Source organism: Dermacentor albipictus, chromosome 10 (assembly GCF_038994185.2).
Source record: "Dermacentor albipictus isolate Rhodes 1998 colony chromosome 10, USDA_Dalb.pri_finalv2, whole genome shotgun sequence".
In the NCBI taxonomy this organism is placed as follows: Eukaryota; Metazoa; Arthropoda; class Arachnida; order Ixodida; family Ixodidae; genus Dermacentor; species Dermacentor albipictus.
In genome coordinates, this window is record NC_091830.1 from 52,882,096 (window position 1) to 52,905,224 (window position 23,129).

A 23,129-nucleotide genomic window follows, 5' to 3' on the forward strand; every position below is an offset into this window, starting at 1 on the left:
TAAATAGCCTGTAAATAGCCTCTTTCGTCTGTGCCTTTCTGTACGCAACATTCTGGTGGAGGTCGGTGATCCCCGTTCTCGCCATGGAACTCCGGAGTGGTCGGTACATCGAGCTTGTCACCATGCCTCCCTGTCACGAGCCTGCCTCTGCAACGGATTCAGCTGGTCCGACTAATCCAATCGTCACGGTTGCCCAACATCGCGACCCTGGTGTGTTCTCTGGCCTGGAGGGACAGGACGTTGACGAATGGATCAAGCTATATGAACATGCCATGGCTAATAACAGGTGGGACCCAACAATAATGCTCGCCAATGTCATCTTTTATCTTACGCGTGTCGCACCTCACGCACCTCACGCGTGTCGTACCAGACGCATGACGACGAGATAAGCAGTTGGGACAGTTTCAAAGTAAAGCTACGGGAACTGTTCGGCGACCCCATTGGCCGCAAGGTTTCCGCGAGAAAGGCTCTTGCGTCTCATGTTCAGACATCGACAGAGCCGTACGTTTCATACATCTTCGACGTCTTGGCTCTATGTCGCAAAGCTGGCGATGCTATGTCTGAATCAGATAAAGTGTCCCATGTTCTAGATGGCATCGCCAACGACGCTATCAATTTGCTTGTTTTCGGCAACGTCTCGACAATCGACGGCATCTATAAAGAATGCCGTCGCCTTGAACAAGCCAAGAGCCGCCGTATCACACACCACATCACGCGGCTACCCAACACCGCTGCTACGTCGACGTGTCAGGGTCAACCGCGTCAGACCATCACCTGTTACGACGTCACCCGTATGGTTCGCCGCGAGCTCGAGGCCGCCTGTGCGCCAGCTTTCTCCACGACGCCTCCCGATCCGCCAGCAACCACGATTGCCATGATTCAGGCCGTAGTCAGGCAGGAATTTGAGAACATGGGTCTGAACTCCGTGTGTTCAACATCTACACCCAGCGATCCCCAGATCTCTACCGGCACTCCTCGTCCCCGACAGTCCTTTTCTACCACGTCTCGCCGCAACCCGTCCGAATGGCGTACCCCTTATGACAGACCAATCTGCTTCCACAGCTGTCGCATCGGCCACGTCGCTCGTCACTGCCTCAACCGATGCCCACCGCCTCCTCGGGCATACGCCGCCACTTGTTCCCGCACCATTGGACCGTCTGTTCCCTATGCCACCCGCCATGAATTCACTGCCGCTGATGCCCCTGCTCCGAACCTCCACTACAGCCGCTCGCCCTCACCTCGACGCCGTCAGTCTCGTTCACCCCAACCCCGCCGCTTCACTTCGCCGTATCACCTCCCGGGCCCAGCCGGAAAACTAGGCACTGCAGCTTCTGGAGGTGAAGCTGCGTTGTCGACACTGCCCTCAAATCCTCTGCTCACGTTAAACACGAATCAAAACATTCTTGGCGTTGACGTTGATGGCTATCGTGTCACGGCACTTATCGTTACAGGGGCACATCTTTCTATTATGAGTGCTGACTTCCGACGATGACTGAACAAGCTCCTCACACCAGCGTCGGCACGCGTCGTCCGCGTTGCGGATGGCGGTACTGTGCCCATCGTCGGCATTTGTACGGCACGTGTCAGCATCGCCGGCCGCCACACTCCTGTCCTTTTCACCGTGATTGCTCATTGCCCCCACGACTTCATTCTCGACCTCGATTTTCTCTCCGCGCATTCTGCTCTTATTGACTGCTGCGCCAGTACCCTTCGCCTTGAGTTGCCGATGCTCGCAGAACCTTCTGACGCACCCCACTGCCGCCTAAGCCCTACCGGCTTTATTCGCCTGCCGCCACCAAAATCAATAGCCTATATTGAACTCTTGTCTTCCCCACCAGTCCCTGATGGCGAGTACCTCGTCACTCCTCTGCCTGACATTCCGCTACAGTATGACGTTACCGTGCCTCATAGTATACTTACTATTAGCGCGAACCGCACTCGTATACGTATCTTAAACTTTGGATTGGCAAACCAAAATCTACCGCAAGGTATTTGCCTTGCCAACGTTGATTGTCTCGGCGACCATCACGTGGCAGCGTTATCAACCGATGCTTCTTGCGAGCTTAGCAGGCCCATCGCGCCAGCCTCGGCCGCCGATCGCAAGATACACAAAATGGTTGCGATGGACCTGTCTTCTGCGCAGGCTGAAAACCTTTACCAAGTATTATCGTCCTACAGATATTTCCGACTTCGATGATCGCCCTTTAGGCCAGACGTTCGCGGTCAATCATCGGATTCTTACTGGCGATGCTACTCCTATTCACCGACGACCGTGTCGAGTTTCTGCGTCGTAACGCCGAGTAATTCAAAGCGAAGTCAACAAAATGCTAGACAAAAACATCATTGAGCCTTCTTCGAGTTCCTGGGCGTCACCTGTATTGTTGGTCAAGAAGAAGGATGGCACGTGGCGCTTCTGTGCGGACTTCCGCCATCTGAACAACATTACTAGGAAGGACGTCTACCCGCTCCCCCGTTTAGACGATACCCTTGACTGCCTCCACGGTTCCAGCTATTTCTCTTCTATCGATCTTGGTTCTGCATACTGGCAGATTGCTGTTGACGATATGGACAGAGAAAAAACCGCGTTCATCACACCTGATGGCCTATACCAATTTAAAGCAATGCCGTTTGGATTATGCAGCACCCTGCCACCTTTGAGCGTATGATGGACTCCTTGCTCCGTGGTTTCAAGTGGTCCACTTGTCTCTGCTACCTCGACGACGTCATCGTCTTCTCGTCCACGTTCGACACTCACCTTGAGCGTCCAACAGCTATACTTGATGTATTCCGAAAGGCGAAGCTGCAACTTAACTCGTCGAAATGTCGTTTCGGCCACCGCCAAATTACTGTTCTGGGCCACCTCGTTGATGCTTCCGGAGTGCAGCCTGATCCCGCAAAAACTCGCGCTGTCCGAGACTTCCCGGTTCCGAAGACAGTCGCAGACGTTCGAAGTTTTGTCGGGCTATGCTCGTACTTTCGTCGTTTTGTTCAAGATTTTGCGGCAATTGCTAGACCCCTCACTAATATTTTGAAGAAAGGCGTACAATTCTCGTGGGGTACTGCAGAAGCCGCCGCCTTCTCTCGTCTCGTCACTCTTCTAACCTCACCACCCATTCTCGCCCACATCGACCCTGATGCCCCTACAGAATGGCATACAGATGCCAGTGGTCATGGCGTAGGTGCGGTCTTAGCCAAGCGTCAGCGTGGCCAGGATCGCGTTATTGCTTATGCAAGCCGCCTCCTCACACCATCGGAGCGCAACTATTCCATTACGCAACGAGGATGCCTTGCTGTAGTTCGGGTGGTTGCGAGGTTCCGTCCTTACCTCTACGGTCTCCCTTTTTCCGTAGTCACTGGCCATCATGCTTTCTGCTGGCTCTCATCCCTAAAAGATCCTACAGGCCGGCTTGGTCGATGGGCTTTGAGACTACAAGAATTTTCGTATTCTCTGGTCTCCAAGTCTGGCCGCCTGCACCAAGACGCTGACAGCCTGTAACGTTACCCTGTTGACGATCCTGACCCCTCCAATATTACCAGGGCTGCTTGTGTATTCTCTGCGTCGCAGCTGCTTCATTTCGCCGATGAACAACGTCGTAACGCCGACATCAAAGGACCCATCGACCGTTTTGAACACTCTCCGGCCGAGGCCACTCTACGCGTCTTCATCCTCCGCGACGGCATACTGTACCGTCGTAACCTTCATCCAGACAGCTCTGAGTTCCTACATGTCATACCTAAACACCTCCGCTCAACCGTTCTAGAAGAGCTTCACGACGCACCAACGGCAGGACACCTCGGCGTATATCGAACCTATGACCGTGTATGTCGCCGTGTTTCTGGCCGGGCCTTGCCCGTTCCGTACGACGTTACGTCACCGCTTGTGAATTTTGCCAACGATGCAAGAAGCCTTCCCAGCCCCCCGCTGGTTTCCTGCAGCCGCTCGACATCCCTGCCGAGCCCTTCCATAGTGTTGGCTTAGACCTTCTCAGCCCATTTCCGGAATCTACATCAGGAAACAAGTGGGTTGCAGTCGTGGCTGACTACGCGACCCGCTACGCCGTAACCCGCGCTCTTCCTACCAGTTGCGCAACTGACATTGCGGACTTCCTTCTACATGATATCATTTTGATACCTGGTGCTCCGCGTCAATTCCTAACAGACCTCAGGCCGTACGTTTTTGGCGAAAGTCATTGACGACATCATACGGGCCTGCTCCATTCAGCATAAATTTACTACCTCTTACCACGCTCAAACGAACGGCCTCACTGAGCGTTTGAACCGCACCCTTACAGACATGCTATCCAAATACGTTTCAGACGACCACCGTGACTGGGACCGGGCTCTTCCCTACATTACCTTTGCATACAACTCTTTCCGTCTCGAAACTGCCGGCTTTTTCCCGTTTTACCTCTTGTATGACAGCGAACCGACCCAGCTACTAGACACCGTGCTTCCGCGCACCACAGCTTCAACTAGCGATTATGCCCGTGACGCTATCGCCCATGCTGACCATGCTCGTCAACTTGCGCGCGTTCGTCTACAAGTCTCTCAAGCCAAACAGAAGCGACGCTACGACCTCCGTCACCGTGATGTCCATTTTGCGCCCGGCACCCTCATGTTGCTTTCGTCACCATCGCGTAAAGTTGGCCTTTGTGAGAAAATGTATTCCTGTTATACCGGCCCATATCGCGTGTTCCGCCAAGTGACCGATGTCACCTGTGAAATTGTTCTAGCCACGCCCACTTCGTCCTCCGGTGTGACAACCAGTGACATTGTCCACGTTACCCGACTCAAGCCCTACAACTCTCCACGTGCCTCGGATATTGAAAAGCACCGTGACGGCGCTTTTGCCGCCGGGGGTTAGTATTACGATATCATCGGTAGATATCCGAGAGATGAGCCGCTGCGAGAACGACGACGAAGTGGGCTGTGCCCTTGGCGCGAGTGAATGTCGGCCTGGCGCTCTGGCTCCAGTCCAGTGTAGATAGCCTGCAAATAGCCTCTTTCGTCTGCGTCTTTCTACACATAACAATATATTTGAAGGACGTCTTTTTTCTGCGCTTTGCTGAACTATTGAGGTGCTTCAGCTCAGTAAAGCTGCCTGGACGCCGCTCTGAGCCTCCTATTTACTGAAAAGCTTCAATTGTTGTGTTACGCTGCGCTCCGGTTTTCTTTGCTTGATCTTTGGCAGTCATCTCGCTTATGTCTTTACGTCCTTTTTTGGTTCAGTGTCCCGTGTCTACCACCATTATCTAGTGGAAGACAGTAACATAGAAGGACAGGAAGGCATAGAGGTAGGGATGGACGGATAGGCAGACATAGGTGGAGCGAGACAGAAAAACAGGCAAAGTAAAGTAAATAAACAAATTCTCGGGTTTCACTTGCTAAAACCACGATACTAGTATGATGTATCCCTTAGTGGGGCATTCTAGATTAACTTACACCATCCGGGTTTCTCTAACGTGATCCCAATGCACAGTACACCGCGTATCTGCATCTTTCTGCCGGGTGCACAGCAAGGCAGCTAAATAGCACATAGCGCAAACAAGCTGTGACGCGACGTACTGCCCCCCTTCCCCTACAACAAAAAGAAAATCGGCGGAACGTACCTACGATGACTACGTCAACTATACAATTAACCGAAACTGGCCATATATGGGACGTGTACTGCAGGTGAACTACTACGCGGTTTCCTTTGGCCACGCAGGGCCTTCTAATTGTGCTGCCTACATGAGAACCGTGCGTACGCTCTGCCACAAACACAGTGACCTAGGTTGACATCAAAAGGTTAACTGAAAAGCGGCCCACACCCAGTTGCACATAAGTTGGCGTCAAGAGGTTCACTGAAGAGCGGCACATGCCCATGCGAACGCGCCGCGTTTTAGACTGCCCTACTTTGGGGATCCTTGTAATACCGTCGTCACGATGCAGCCGTGGTCTTTCTATTGTCGTCTTTCTATCATCTTCATCCGATCCTCGTCATACTGTCGTCGTCACTCCATGATCGTCACTCCACCAAAATGTCGCTGTCCCGCCATGGTTGTCCTAAACTCAGTCGTCCACCACGTTGTCATCATGCTGCCGTTCTTCACGCTGTCTTCTTTAAACCATCATCACCACTCCAGAATCGCCATCCCATTGTCATCATGCGATTGTGGTCATACCACGTTCCGATAAATCGCTGTACGCTTAGAAATCCTGCTGGCACTCGAGCATCTCGGAGGACCATAGCAGTTTCAACGAGAACGTTATAAAAAAACTCGTCACACTGACATATCACGATGGAAACCGGCTCTTCAAGTGCCCAAGCAATATCGGCAGCGAAAACGTCATGGCCGAGTATAGCTAACACCTCATCATTAGCTTTGCGCACTCGTAACCATTCTGTGAGTTCTTTCTTCACGAACGGCCGACGTTTTTGATGGGCTAGCTAGACAGCCAGAAGAAAAACTGGGGTTCTGTGCAGGACGCCTCCACTTTCTAGCTTGCTTGAGTTAGCTCGACGGCAGTCAGTGAACAAATATCGCGCGGAACGCGCTAATGAAGTATATAAAAAAAGGCGCCGGTACTTATCTCATGGTGACAGTCGATGGTAATGCGTTGAAAAACATAGCGACTCAACGATTTGCCACTGCCGGGATGAGTTATGCGTGAAATGTGTGCACTGCAGCGGGACTCTTTCGCACTTCCCTGAGAACACTCAGCGCCACCAAGTGCATCTGCCGCGAAGCCTGCGCATGGCCTCAAAAATCCGTGACGCACCGGTGGGTGCGAGCCCTGAGAAGCGCGTCATGCGGGGCAACCAGGTGGCTCTCTGGAGGAAATAAACTTTATTGATGGCGAGGCGAAGGGGGAGGTGGGAGCGGAGATCAGGCACCTCTCTCGCCCTTCTTTCTGGGCCAGCTGCGCCATCTAGGGGCACTGCCGAGAAATCCGCTCATGGCCTCCGAGACAAGGAACGCGCCGTACCGGTGCCTGCGAACGCCGAGAATTGTTCCCTTGCTTGACGCACACTCAGTGGCGCATGCTCAGTGGCGCATGCTGAGTGGCCCAAGTTGGCGAGGTGTTCATTGAAAAGTGGCGCATACCCAGTGCATTCATGGCGCAGCTCACCAAAGCGTTGGCGTGGAAAGCGTTCTTTGAAACGCGGCAAATACACAGTGCAATTGCTGCACCAGCCTGCTAATTCGTCGGCTTGCTGTCCTTGAGAATACGCTGTACTTTCGTTCGATTACACTCAGCATCGGAAAACTTCAAGGGTTCTTTTTCATCGTTCTATAGCGGCATATTCCGAGTGGCACATACCAATTAAATCATCATTATGATCAGCCTGGTTACGCCCAATACAGGGCAAAGGCCTCTTCCATACTTCTCCAACTACCCCGGTCATGTACTAATTGTGGCCATGTTGTCCCTCAAACTTCTTAACCTCATCCGCCCACCTAACTTTCACTCAGCAATTCACTCAAGCCGGCGCCAAAGGTGTTCGTTAAAGGGCGGCACGCATGTGCACAATGCCACACACAGCGACCCAAGCTGGTATGATGGTTGGTCTGAAACCCTGCTACCTAAGCGCATCATCCCAATACTCTACGTACTCGACCACTGACTATTCAGTGAACCAGGTAGGTACGAAAACAGTTAGATACAAACATACATATTTAATTAGCCCCTGCAAAGTGCGGGAAGTACGCTAAGAATGGTAATGCGTTAAACATTGCACCAGAAGCCATCTCACGATGGCTGTCGATTTTGATGCCATTAACATTCAAGCAATGTAGCCACACATCTCACTGATGAAACTACGATTTTCCAATATCTGTAGTGGTCATTCTACACGCGACGCACACATTCTTCGCTATCTACCCACTTTTGTATGGTAACTCGATCGCTAAGGTTGTCCGTGACGGTATGAGGGCAACTGGATCACCAAGCTGAAAACGACGATGGCGCAATTCGGACGGTATTATGACGACGTGAGGCAACGGACGCACGACGGTGACTGCCTGGCGACAACGTATCGACACGATGGCATTGGAACGGTGGCATAAATCACGATTGAATGATGACAGTATGATAACTTTAGAATGACGGAGTATGAATGATGTCGACGAAACTATGAAGACGGTGGAACGACGACAACATGACGAATATCAGATGACGTCTATGACGATGATAAAATGAGAGCGTAACGATGGCGGTAAGATGATAATACAGATGACGGCGACTGGGTGCTTCGCGTGCTCGCAGAGATCCCGAATTTCGGCAAGCATAGGCCACAGTTAGCTCTGTAATTTGGTAGTTTCGTTCACGAATAGAGGTCGACATTATGTCTTAGAGAATAGTAAAACAGCTTATTTTCGGGAACATTCCCGAGAGTTAAAAGTGTCTAAAAGAGTCTATATTGGATAAATTATGGTAGTCCTCGTTTGGCAATGAACACGCCCTTCTCCAGCTCGGTTGCGTGAGAGCCCGTTCCCTTTGCAACGACAACGTTTCCAAAGGAACGGGCGCCCAATGCACGGCACGCCATGTTTTGCACGGGATACCTCGCATCAATACTGTGAACAACATCAATGCGCAGTATCCCACTTCCCCTTGAACCAGTGAGGAGTAGCGCAGGCTAGACAGATGCGCTGCAGACCAGCCTCTCCTCTTTTCTCATTAGTAAAAATCTCCTCCTCCTCAATGCATGGCTCACGAGCGTTTTAACGCGATAGCGTTAAGGAGCTCGTGTCGCAGAAAAGCCGGTGTCGTCGGCGTCGGGTGTCGGCGTCGGCGGCGTTGACCGTGAGCGATAAATCACGGCAGGCTTTTCATAAATAAAAAGCAACTTCCAAGATTGGCCCGGTGGGAATCGAACCCAGGTCTCCGGAGTGTGAGACAGAGACGCTACCACTCAGCCACGAGTTCGATGCTTCCAAGCGGTGCAAACGCGCCTCTAGTGAATGCGGTGTTGCCTTCGAAACCAGCCGTGGAAAGTTATACTGCGGTGTATATCGGTAATTATGAACATGTAACGTACAGAAGTCACAATTACACGAGTTGCGAAGTGCGTTTCCGCTGCATTTCTTTTGCGCTTTCCGCACATGCAGAGCCATCTTGCGGCAAACACAGAAGACCCCCTCCTCTCAATGTACGGCGCTGCCCCGACAGGAGGCGCGCCGCGCGCGCATTGGGACCGCTGCCAGGCGCGTCGCGGGACTCCCTCTCCCCTGACGACGCTTCGCCGTGCTTCCGGTTTAGATTACTATCTATCTCTCTGCGCGTGCCGATCACGACGTTTGGCTGGCGCAGATCGTTTTCCCTCCGAGACACCGAGTTCTTTGGTTCGTTTCGTTCGCTCAGGCGCACGTTTCGTTGTCGCGCCGAACGCTGCGTTGCTCGACGTTCACCGCGTGATAGGTGGGCGCTAAGTCCGATGCGGGGCGCATCGTAAGTGATTGCTGTGCCGTAGCGCATTGTCTTATACCCCTTGGCGGGTCGACGGGAACACTGTCGCGTCCCACTCTTGAAGGCGAAGCTTAAGCGTCCTCCAATTTTTTTCAAGCCAAGCTTGCATTGGCTCACAAGTGGTATTGTTGTGGCCACGCAAAAACCCAGTTGCTTTCAGAGCAAATCAGCTGCAGGAAAGGTTGGTTTCATGAGTTATTAGCTAAGCTGGCGCCGGAGCGTGTCATCAGTAAGGATTTCAGCTGCATAGGCGCGCGCTCACGCCACGTGCGCAACCAGTCAGAGCCTTTTCTCTTCCGCCTGGTAGGGAAAGGGCATGAAAGGGGCTTGCGCGCACTGGGACCCCCACCGGCTACGTTTGCGTTCAGTTCAGTCTCGGAAAGCGGATGGGATGGCTACACGTTGTGCGTCCTCCCGAGGAACGGGCAACGTTCGACGAGTGGCGGCGAGAACTGGCCCGTGAAAGGGCTCGCCGTCGGCGCGCTGATAGGACCGCGCGAGCCCAGGCAATCCGACAGCAACGAGAAGATGCCGAGCTGAGGGAGCTGGAGGCCGAAAGAATCCGGCACCTTTACCTCATTACTTCACTGTTACTTCACTGTGACGAAAGCCATGTGCACGCAGGACAAGCTTAGCTTACCGCCATTTTCCGGTAGTGGAAGGGTTGGTCATTTTTTCGCCATTCCGACTCCACCGTAATGCTGCCGCCGCGGCCGGGATCAAATCTGCAACATTGGGATCATCAGCGCAGCGTCATGGCCACTGAAGCCCAAAGATGACCAAAATATAAAGCATGACCCCAGTTTTTAGAGCGCAGCTCTTTGGCGTCCGTTCCTGGGTTTCGCGTCGTCGTCGGCGTTGTCGTCGGCCTCGTAAGCAGCTCCGCCCCCCTTTCATCCCCCCAGCGCTAGCAGCGACCGACTGATACCGCTGGATGCCGCTGACGCCGCTAGAGAGTCAAGATAACGTGACTGCATAGAACACCGTCGCCGCCATGCAGAAAGAGGAGGAAAGGGTCCCCCCCCCCTGTTCTTGTGTGGCGGATAGGGTGCTCTTCAGTTGCCGACGCGCCGGTTATTTCACGTAGGCCCCGGCACGTCGACGAATACGTGACCACCTTCCCACGGCTAGCCCTGGTTCTTAGCGGTGCGGAAGCGAGGGTATCATATTGTTTGTGTCGGCAGCGGCGGCGTTGTCCCTGAAACCAACTCCGCAGCTGGGGTTGACTCACTATCGGCGTCAGCGGCATCAGTCAGTCGCTGCTATCTCTTCCGTCCTCCCTTTATCGTGTTGTGCGCTTGCTGCGCGCGCTTCTGCCCCCATCGTTTGCCGCTGGGTGTACACGCCGCCCCCCTCCCACCTCTTCCTGCGAGTCTCCGGTTGCCAAAGCGCCGGCTCGAACTTAATTCCTTTCTTCGCTCCTCCTCCAATGCAACCCCTGTGCGGTGGCAATCAGAGAGCCAGATCGGTGGCGGCGGATCTGTATATGTGCACCGCCCGAGCCGAAATTGCCGCTGTCGTTCGCCCTGTGCGGTGGCAATCAGAGAGCCAGATCGGTGGCGGCGGATCTGTATATGTGCACCGCCCGAGCCGAAATTTCCGCTGCCGTTCGCCACTGCGAAATTATCTGCCAGTTCTTTCTGAGCCATGAGCGAGACGACCGATGGAAGTCCTCCGTCTGCTGCTGCTGCTGCTGCTGCTGCTGCTGAACGAGCTGCCAGAGCAGAGGCCCAGCGCCGTCGCCGTCAGAATCCAGAGGTGCGTGCCGCCGAAGCAGAAGCTTACCGTCGCCGCCGTCGAGATGATCCAGGCGTTCGCGTCACCGAAGCAGAGGCTAAGCCGAACATATATCAGTCTATTTCTCCGACCACAAAGCTTCCTTCATGACTGTCAAGAACTGTTAGTGGAGTCTTTGTTAAAGGAATACGTGTGAAAAATAAAAAAAAATTCTGTGATAGCGCATACATGTGTTGCTCGATTTCTTTGCCTCAATCTATCGAAAAGGTGAAACAGCTTATTTGCTGCGCTCAAATTTCGCATTAGGAAGTAACGTAATCGTCCGTATTTTTTTTGGCTGACCCACAGCAAATACTTAAAAAGATCAGTGGCTACGAATTGAATTGTGTTCAAAGTGTTTAATATTCAAATTATTTATTTTATTGTTGATGTGTAGCGCAGGTTCCTAGAATAAAGCACCAAACGGCCCGCTCTTTCCTGCAGGAAGCAAAGTCTAACCATGGTAGTAAATTCATTCAAGTGAAATTAAAAAAGTGAGATTGAAAATGTCGAACGTTTGCGTGCATGAGCGTTGATGGCAGAGCATACGCGGGCATAGTGCAGATAATGAAGCATTGCGATATGGCATATGGCACGGAGGAACGAAACGAAATAGGAGAGACCCTGACGTTACATTTTAGAATCCGGAAGTGTAGCCATGTTGGGGGGGGGGGAGGAGGGTGTTGCATTTATCTTTGCACCTCCAATCTGGTCGCCCGAGTAGATAGGCGTGATCTTTGAACTTGCATTGCTACGAGCCGCCGGAAGTGTGTGCTGCTGACCAGAACAAAGCCTACGAAACTTCCGTAACAGTTTTAGTGAAGCACACACGCTCCTGTCTTTTTCTGTGGCAAGTCTTCAAGGTCCAACATAAATCATTCCGTGATTACTAGAGCATGCATTCGTCTGGCTGACCAGCACACCTCACACACCCAAAACACAACCTTCGAGCTTGCACACTACACTACGAAGTCAGCTTGTCTCGCGAACAGAATGTGTTGCAAGACTGACACGGGCCGAAAACATCTTAACTCACTTTTCAGAGGCCTTCGGCAGCAGCGAGAGCTCACGAGCGCGGTTACTATGGCAACGTTGATATTGGGCACATCAGCGCCAACGCTCCTTTCCGAAAAAATGCCACGTGACTTCCGCCACACTCTCTTCAACCAATGCCTCCTTTAGTAGATGCCCGCCGCGTTGCTTGCTTTCCCATTGTAGCGGCGGTGCCTTTAGTTCAGCATATATTCCGTGAGGCGGCGCTCGTTGCCTTTTCAACTTCCGGCGAATGTGGCAGCGGCGGCTGAATGCTTCCGCCGGTGCGTTATATGCGCAGGCGTCTGTTAGCGAGCGTTATCGCGGGCCTTCGAGAGAGTGACACATGCCATGGTAATCTCAGAGGCCGCAGCACATGATCTAAGGTGCAGGCGTTCGCCATGAGAGGCGCTGGTTGCCTTTTCGCGGAGACAAGGAAAGGGAGAGGACACGGAACCGAGTTTGCTGGACAACGCGGCAGGCATCTAGTAAAGGAGGCATTGCTTCAACCTATCCCGGCTAATCAGAGCCACTGGTACGCTTTCTTTCCTCCATGGCGTATGGCAGAAAATGTACTTGCTGGATGTGCTGTTTTGGTCTGAATTGTTGACGCATGTTCTTTTGCAGAGGCCGGTACGCGACAAAGGTAGGCGTGTTGTACAACTTCACACAGGATGGCAAACTAACTGGGGTGCTCGCTCATAAGGTTATCGCACACCCACGATTTGTAAAACGAGAGGAGATCGTGCATGACGTGGCACTTGTGAAAGTAAGTCATCATTTCTGATATACACTATCTACGATAATGCAAGCACTTTAGAAGTAGCAAGGCGTGGAAATGTCCATGCAGAAAGAACTGCTGTAGCCGTTTCGTAATTTTTCGTTCAGTATATCTATTCCGGATGAAGGTATTATTCCGGATGAAGATTCACACGGCTTTATGTACCAAAGCGCACAATGAAGTGTTCGGTGCTTTCGGTGCTTTCGAATTACGAAGTTAACCAAATATTTCGCAACTTCCAGCTATTAAAGTCTGTTTACTGCTATACGTATGCTTAACAAGGTATTCGAAACTATCACAACTCAAGTAAGGACAAATGCTTTCAGAGAAATGCGGGAACAAAATGGGTGACATAAGTTTGATGTTGGGTTTCGTGGCGGTATCTTCAGTGAAGACCAGTGATCCTCGCTTGTGGTCTGTTTTTTGTGTTTCTTGCTGTCTGGTCATATAGAATTCAGCTGTATCTTTTACGCTACAACCAAACATCAACTTCTTGGAAGAGATCATGTTGCATTTGTCTACTGCACACAAATTTTTAGCAGCTTTTCTTTTACCACAACATTCGGTCTTTCTTTAACAACTTCAAATTTAGAGTTTCTGGAAAGTTAGTCATACAGCAGCCATTCATTACCGATAATCTTGTTTACAGCCAGGCCCTAAAAATCTTGAGAGTGCATTTGTGCAATTTCTTTTTTTACGATCAGTGGCGTTGTATTTAATACTGCTCTCATAATGTACAAATATTTATGTCTAGCATTCTGTCTTTGTCGTCCTAATATTTTCCCTCTTCCTTATATCCTCTATATCTACCATCTATAGCCGGATATGCCTGTGACGGCTGTGCTGCTATCGATTTCTTGTCTGCTTTTCTTCCACAATGCTCCAAACGTCTCTCCCCCACTTATCTCGACTGACCGGTTAATCTCTACATCCACTATAAATATCAGCGCTTCTAGAAGGTGGAGGTTTTCCACGGATCTCGCTCGGGGCTAACCTTCACATTCCATCAAGGTATGCCGAGTGGCCTTTGGGTTTTTGCTGCGACAGACGCATGCCTCCTGTTGCGTACATCTGCTCTGGCATGTTTTTGTCCATGGCCAACCAGCTTGACGTCCCCCTGTGTTATCGTACAGGCTTTCCCTTCTAATTTATTTGTTGCCATTGTTGTTCTTTCTTGCCATTGTTCTTGCTTGTTGTAAATCTCCATGACATTTTTCATTTCCATTCTTGGTATCCAATTTACAGTCTCTATTTCTCTTGCTTCCTTTCTGATGACTCCTGATTGTCCATTTAGGTGTTCAGTTACGCTGTACTTGGTTGCCAATTTCCTTGACATCTTCCCTACATTTGTTGCCATGCTTTTCAGTTTCAGATATTGACACACTTTAGCCATCTATATATTTTCATCCCTGTCACTGAGTCCTTCTTCGAAATTTATTTTGCTCTGCGCTTCTTTGACTTTAATACAGGCTATATCCGCGCCTTTCTTTGCACTGCCTCCTTTTTAGTTTTAACGTGGGTCCCCAATTGCGAGGCGGCCTACCGACCTTTGGCTAACTTTCAACCGCGACAGGATGTCTAATTTTGTGCACAGAATCAAACTTGGGAACATTAGCTCTGGCACCCATTACACATTTCCACATTCCTTATACGAGCTCATACTTATTGCAGCCACGAAGTGGTGAATGCTCCATTATTGCGGCATTACACTTCATTTTCATTCTGAGATTACCTTGGTAGATATTTCAGTTGGTCTTTGCTTTATTTATGCGTACACCAAATTACTTATATTGCTTGACTATGGGTATCACTTGCTGTTTAATTGAGACCAAGCCATCACTCGTCTCTTGATCAAGTAATATAAGTCCCGATTTCCTTGTGCTAAACTTCAGGCTTAGCTTTGTCCTTGCATCGCCACACACACCACCGTGAGGTTTCGTAGAACGTCCAAGCGCGACAACACCATCGCCGCTCGCCCTGCGTTGTAAGTGCAAGTGTAATTGTGCCACGGGAGCCGGCAGTCGCGGCTCAATGTCACCCGTGCGAAAGGAACGAAAGCGGGGAGGAAGCCCACCGTCTTCCCTCGAGCGCGAGGCACCCAACGTCGTGAGGTGTAGGAAGGAGGGCGCCGTATTTCTCCGGCTGCAACTGCGCATGTAATGGCTGTGTGCGGTCGCCTGGCATTGTCTTGACAGCGATCTGCATCGGGGCAGAGTCTAGGGTTGTCGGCGGCTCGTAGCATTGTGCTTGCTGTGGGTTCTCGGTGCTCACTTTGCGTTGAAGCGATAAACACGAAGGCCACTTCGCTCACTGCTGCTGCCTCGTTTCCTCACGTCAGCGTGCTGACAGTGACTGTCCGATGTAATCGAATGTGATGTGTTCATATCTGCTGTGCGCGCTGACACCGTGCTTGTTAATTTAGTTGGGAAGAAAATGTTTACAATTTGATACGGTCCATGAAAGTATGATTCTTACTTCGTGTGGCTGTCTGATAATTCGATATCGCAATCTATGCTTCAGGCTTCCGGCGAACCTGCCATCTTTTTTCAATAGCTGTTGTAGGTTAGACATTCAACACAGTAATTATAAGAGAAGTGTGATTTTTGTGAGAGCTGAATGGTGGTGGGCTGGAGTTGTAGCATTTAGCAGTAGAAAGTTGGGATAAAATTCACGGGATGCAGCGGCAGTTTCCAACGAATTGCGAGAGCGAGAAAAACATATATTTTCATTAAAGAAGAAGAAACGTGCACAAAAGTTGACTGCTAAAGATTAATAAAGAAAATATAACATTAGTGTTTGCCTGAGTATTTTATCATGTGCCCCTTTGCCTTTCTTATATAGTAATATTTATTTTTTGAATCTAACTGACAACTGCAGCATTAAACCCATATTTAGCTTTGTGAGCCTGCTTGTTCGATGATATATAGAGAAGACTAACCAAATATCATGAACTTGCGATTAATAACCCAACTAGGTTTAAGGTTTCGTAAAGCGCTAAGCACACCGTGATCGTAAAAATTTGAAAGAAGCCTTTATTGCGTACGCCGCGTTCGCGAGAACTAAGCCTTGTTAGAAAGCATGCCACCTCTTAAAGTTCTGCACAATAGGTTAATACTCAATCACAGTTATTCACAAATATTTATGTGGGCTACATAGTCACTGATACTCATGTCTATTCACGCTCATCACCATTTAAAAATGTAAATCCTGCTCACGCACAGACAGTTGTCAGTAGTCACTTACTTTTCCCGGCACCCACAAGTTCTTATAATAGCCTTCGCGCTTTTTCGCCACTACTGGACCTTGCGTCAATAGGCCTCAATCATCACCATCACCCCAACCACCACCACCACCCCCACCATCATCGTCAACATCATCATCATCATTATCATCATCATCATCACCACACCACCACCACAGGTGCTCGTACATGCTTCCTCACACACTCATGATGTCCAGCATTTACTCACGTTCGAACACGCTCCAACCCACACACTCCCTGTCATGGTATTTCGGTGATACTTAAGTCAGCTGGCACTTACTCCTCATGTTAAGGTCTACTCAAAGTCACCGGTTGGGTGCAGCGGTGCCGTAGAGGTAGAACACCCGCCTCGCGTGCAAGAGGTCCGTGGTTCGAATCCCGGTGCTGGCAATTTTCCACCGGATTAAAAAAAAATCCGCGTGTTGATAAAATTGCATAAACAGGCCTGGAGTGTGGCCTGATCCCGGTGACCAGAACCGGTAACGCACTCCCTCACCAGAGCAGGATTGGCCACCCTGGTGCAGTACTTGGCCACAACCTCCTATATGAACAACACAATCAAACCCCGGCCCTCAGTCTCCAGCAGCTGCGAAGCAACTGACCACGGCGGCGGTGAGACCTGCGATGCTGCAGAGGGTGCTAAGAATCACTGGCTCCGGACAGGCCGCCATTGGAATATGAACCTGGTAACGTTTAACGCTAGAACGTTATCTAGTGAGGCGAGTCTAGCAGTGCTATTGGAGGAATTAGAGGGCAGTCAATGGGATATAATAGGGCTCAGTGAAGTTAGGAGGCCAAAAGAAGCATATACAGTGCGAAAAAGCGGGCACGTCCTGTGCTACAGGGGCTTAGCAGAGAGATGGGAACTAGACGTCGGATTCCTGATTAATAAGAATATAGCTGGTAACATACAGGAATTCTATAGCAGTAACGAAAGGGTGGCAGGTCTTGTTGTGAAACTTAATAAGAGGTACAAAATGAAGATTGTACAGGTCTACGCCCCTACATCCAGTCATGATGACCAGGAAGTCGAAAGCTTCTATGAAGACGTGGAATCGGCGATGGGTAGAGTGAAAACTAAGCACACTATACTAATGGGTGACTGTAATGCCAAGGTAGGCAAAAAGCAGGCTGGAGACAAGGCAGTGGGGGAATATGGCATAGGCACTAGGAATATCAGGGGGGAGTTATTATTAGTAGAGTTTGCGGAACAGAATAATATGAGGATAATGAATACCTTCTTCCGCAAGCGGCATAGCCGAAAGTGGACGTGGAGGGGCCCGAATGGCGAGACTAGAAATGAAATAGACCTCATACTCTGCGCTAACCATGGCATCATACAAGATGTGACCCGCCGTGGTTGCTCAGTGGCTATGGTGTTGGGCTGCTGAGCACGAGGTCGCGGGATCGAATCCCGGCCACGGCGGCCACATTTCGATGGGGGCGAAATGCGAAAACGCCCGTGTACTTAGATTTAGGTGCACGTTAAAGAACCCCAGGTGGTCAAAATTTCCGGAGTCCTCCACTACGGCGTGCCTCATAATCAGAAAGTGGTTTTGGCACGTAAAACGCCAAATATTATTATTATTACAAGATGTGGACGTGCTCGGCAAGGTGCGCTGCAGTGACCACAGGATGGTAAGAACTCGAATTAGCCTAGACCTGAGAAGGGAACGGAAGAAACTGGTACATAAGAAGCCGACCAATGAGTTAGCGGTAAAAGGGAAAATAGAGGAATTCCAGATCAAGCTTCAGAACAGGTATTCGGCTTTAACTCAGGAAGAGGACCTTAGTGTGGAAGCAATGAACGACAATTTTGTGGACATCATTAAGGAGTGTGCAATGGAAGTCGGTGGAAACTCCGTTAGGCAGGATACCAGTAAACTATCGCAGGAGACGAAAGATCTGTTCAAGAAACGCCAATGTATGAAAGCCTCTAGCCCTACAGCTAGAATAGAACTGGCAGAACTTTCGACGTTAATCAACAAGCGTAAGACAGCTGACATAAGGAAGTATAATATGGATAGAATTGAACATGCTCTCCGGAACGGAGGAAGCCTAAAAACAATGAAGAAGAAACTAGGAATTGGCAAGAATCAGATGTATGCGTTAAGAGACAAAGCCGGCAATATCATTAGTAATATGGATGAGATAGTACAAGTGGCTGAGGAGTTCTATAGAGATTTATACAGTACCAGTGCCGCCCATGACGATAATGGAAGAGAAAATAGTCTAGAGCAATTCGAAATCACACAGGTAACGCCGGAAGAAGTAAAGAAAGCCCTGGGAGATATGCAAAGGGGGAAGGCAGCTGGGGAGGATCAGGTAACAGCAGATTTATTGAAGGATGGTGGGCAGATTGCTCTAGAGAAACTGGCCACCCTGTATACGCAATGCCTCATAACGTCGAGCGTACCGGAATCTTGGATGAACGGTAATGTAATCCTAATCCATAAGAAAGGGGACACCGAAGAGTTGAAAAATTATAGACCGATCAGCTTACCGTCCGTTGCCTACAAAGTATTTACTAAGGCGATCGCAAATAGCATCAAGAACACCTTAGACTTCTGTCAACCAAAGGACCACGCAGGATTCCGTAAAGGCTACTCAACAATAGATCATATTCACACTGTCAATCAGGTGATAGAGAAATGTGCGGAATATAACCAGCCCTTATATATAGCTTTCATTGATTACGAGAAAGCATTTGATTCTGTCGAAACCTCAGCAGTCATGGAGGCATTACGGAATAAGGGTGTAGACGAGCCATATGTAAAAACACTGAAAAATATCTATAGCGGCTCCACAGCCACCGTAGTCCTCCATAAAGAAAGCAACAAAATCCCAATAAAGAAAGGCGTCAGGCAGGGAGATACGATCTCTCCAATGCTATTCACAGCGTGTTTACAGGAGGTATTCAGAGACCTGGATTGGGAAGAAATGGGGATAAAAGATAATGGAGAATACCTTAGTAACTTGCGATTCGCTGATGATATTGCCTTGCTTAGTAACTCAGGGGAGCAACTGCAATGCACGCTCACTGACCTGGAGAGGCAAAGCAGAAGAGTGGGTCTAAAAATTAATCTGCAGAAAACTAAAGTAATGCTTAACAGTCTCGGAAGAGAACAGCAGTTTACAATAGGCAGCGAGGCACTGGAAGTCGTAAGGGCATACATCTACTTAAGGCAGGTAGTGACTGCGGATCCGGATCATGAGACAGAAATAATCATAAGAATAAGAATGGGTTGGGGTGCGTTTGGCAGGCATTCTCAGATCATGAACAGCAGGTTGCCATTATCCCTCAAGAGAAAAGTTTATAATAGCTGTGTCTTACCAGTACTCACCTACGGGGCAGAAACCTGTAGGCTTACGAAAAGGGTTCTACTTAAATTGAGGACGATGCAACGAGCTATGGAAAGAAGAATGATAGGTGTAACGTTAAGGGATAAGAAAAGAGCAGATTGGGTGAGGGAACAAACGTGAGTTAATAACATCTTAGTTGAAATCAAGAAAAAGAAATGGGCATGGGCAGGACATGTAATGAGGAGGGAAGATAACCGATGGTTATTAAGGGTTACGGACTGGATTCCAAGGGAAGGGAAGCGTAGCAGGGGACGGCAGAAAGTCAGGTGGGCGGATGAGATTAAGAAATTTGCAGGGACGGCATGGCCACAATTAGTACATGACCGGGGTTGTTGGAGAAATATGGGAGAGGCCTTTGCCCTGCAGTGGGCGTAACCAGGCTGATGATGATGATGATTATGATGATGAAAGTCACCGACCTTCATTCTCCTTCATACCCATTTCCATCATACCTTTCATACCTCCAATCAGTTTGTTTCATATTGTGCGCCGAGTATCAAATGAATGGTTTATGGTATGACTGGTGACTGTTTCACGATTGCTCTGGTCGACCTGCTGTTGTTTGGTATGGAGCATGCTGTAAAGATGGTTCATACGGTGAGTAGTGCTAAGGATAGTTCATTACTGGAAACATTTGTCTTCTGTCCACTAACAGCCACACGGCTACTCAGTGAAGTTCTGTTTCGTTTGAACGCGAATAACATCGTCGCATTTGAAAGAATTCTTCAGCTGTAAGTGCTGCGAGATTTCGCGCTGAAAAAATACCACTTCGATTGAATAACCTGGTACATTTTGTTATGTTAAATAGAACCTGTTGAATCAAAATTCACAATTATAGCCAAATGTGCCTACCATTTGGCCAGTTAAACCTTCGCAAAATTTTGTTCCTAAACAGCAGCATCACTGCTATATTGGTACACAGAAGTGTGTTCTACACTATTTCCTCAGAGGCCTATATGCAAAAGAGATACTTCTGAGCAACGGAGCAGTGCATTAGAATTGACATGACTTTAGCTCCAAAATTGACTGTAGAATAAAGCAGTGTGACATAAGCAGGACGTTATCTATTGATCCCTACTAAACGTTACACTTAACAGCTGCCAGTGGATCTGGAATTCAACAAGTTCACGAAACCAGTGTGCCTGCCTACACACAAAGTGAATGTTGCAGGAAAGATTCTTGTTGTCGCCGGCTGGGGTAGGACAGAAAGTAAGTACCACGATTTCCGCCTTTATTGGACATTGATACTCTTCTTCACAAGAATATTGGCAAATAAGAAAGACCACAGACGTGTAAAAAGAAATCACAAACATAAAAGCAAAGTAAAACTATAAATCAACTCACATAAATGTGTGATGCATGCAACCTTAAAGCTTCGTCTCGTGATCGTTGTCATAGCCCACAAAACCGGCAACACCATTCTCACAATGAATGCCAACGTTAGAGCGAGTAGCATTGAAGCAAAGTGTCGACAGACCGAACTGCAAACCCCGAAACTCGTCATGTATGAGGAATGTGTGAATATATACTGAAACAAGTGCGTCTGATTATATTGTGTGTCCGAGGTAAGCTTAGCCAAGCTGCTCAGTGAAAGAAAAAGAAAAAATGTTAAAAATGCGATACAAAATAAAATGACAAGACCTACCATCTTATGACCACAGAATTCCGTAGTTTTTAAAATCGTATGTTGCACCGTGTTCGTTATAACTTTTATGTTGTTGAAAACCTTTATTAATGTTACTGGTACGTCAATATATGATGAGGGTTCAACTCCGCCTACATCCGTGGAAATATAAATTATTTTTTCTTGTCACTGAAGACCGGCACATATGCAGTGATCCATGTTTACGTTGAAAACGATCCTTGAAGAACCGCACTTATCCAGTTACTCTTAACTCTGTATCGGCTGCAATGATACCATTTCGACGGAAGGTAAGTGGCTGTGAGACAAAGATGAAGCAAAGTGCTTCGACCTACGTATAGTATCTTGGCAAATACACGTTTCCAAGCAAGATTTTCCACCAAAACCTTCCCAGATTGCCCTCTTGGGACTATTTTTGGGGAAGAAAAATGTGCTAAAGAAGCTCTTGCCTGAGCCTCCCTGCGAGGCAGTATGAGGGGCGCAGTGCCCAGCGTAACGGGAGAGACTGAGGGATATCTCCGATTACATTGAAGCAGCTGAGATTACCTAGGAGCCGTCTCTACGAGCCTGACGTTCTCCGTACCCGATCTTCATTTCTTGCACCTAAGCTGGTCGTGTGCCCACTCTCCCGTTGATTGAAATCTTCCGCCTAGGCGAACTTTATTTGTATTTTGAGCGGCTGTTTGTACTTAAATAGGTTATTACACATCCTTAGTTTCGTATGCATTGTGAAAATTCACACATCTGGCACAGTCCCCAGATAGGGCTTCAGTGTGAGAAAATAATTTAGTATAGAACGCAGGGTATGGTTGAAGAAATGTGGTGCAGTGAATTAATGTCGGTGTAATAATCCTAAATGGAAGAGATAGTTGATATCCTAGACAACATTTGTATCACGTCATTTTGGCCTTTGTGCAGCTTATGGCACGTAGGAACATTTATGGTGAGCCAGTGCGGTTACCGAACCGCCTAGATATTTGATGTGGGTTAGGTGCGAGTGTCAGAGATGGTAGGCGGCCGTTTTAGCTTTGCCAGCCACCGCAGGTGAGTCTGGTCAACGACTCCGCATTTGCATGTGTTGATTATTTTCAGCCCTTCCCGCAATCTCAGGTACTGGACTTTTCATGTAGCAAGCAACACTGAGAAAGGTTTGGGTTGTAATAATTGCTTGTGTAGGTCAAGTAGAAAGAAAAAGGCACAAAATGAGATCAGACGGTGCTTTTAAATAACGAGATTTGTACAAAAAAGAAAGCCAACAAGGCTGTCCAGCAGGCTGCATGGAAGGCTGCGCGACAGGCTGATAACTTATAGTAGTGCCACAAGAACTTCAGCTAGTTTGGCTTAACATAAACACATGAGCGAAAACAAGAACATTTTTCGCCGAGATTGTCAAACAGGCAGTTTAGAAATTCTTATATAAAGACGAAAACATTCTTTGGGGGCGAGTAGGAGGACTATGGAGGGGGTTCCGGTCAAGGCACCTTAATTTTTGTGGGTAAACTGACGCATTTGTAACCACGGCTGTACAATACGAGAAATGTCGTGAGTAGGCTTTCTCACGCTCCGGTATTACGATTATGACCCTATCTCGGTTAGGTGAAAGTAGATGTCCGTTGAAGCGCACTAGCAAGTTTCGCACATGTTGTGAAAGCAAGAATGGAAGTTACCATTCTCCGATAAAAAAAATACATGTCTCGTCTTTGTTCTTCTATGCTTTTATCTCCTTAATATATGCTCAATAGGAAACTCGGGCAGTTCAGGCCTACGAGAAAATTCAAAATTCACTCGTCGCTATTTCTGCGGGCACAATTGAAATAAAT

The 23,129-nt window shown here is 48.9% G+C and overlaps 1 protein-coding gene across 1 annotated transcript in view; it reads left to right on the forward strand.

Moving 5' to 3' along the window:
- Positions 1-23,129, forward strand: part of LOC135907645 (chymotrypsinogen A-like) — a 42,345-nt gene that overhangs the window by 14,334 nt on the left and 4,882 nt on the right. The window contains exons 5-6 of the mRNA XM_065439340.1: positions 12,889-13,030; positions 20,765-20,876. Coding sequence (XP_065295412.1) covers positions 12,889-13,030; positions 20,765-20,876 — 254 coding nt within the window. The remainder of the gene's footprint in view (positions 1-12,888; positions 13,031-20,764; positions 20,877-23,129) is intronic.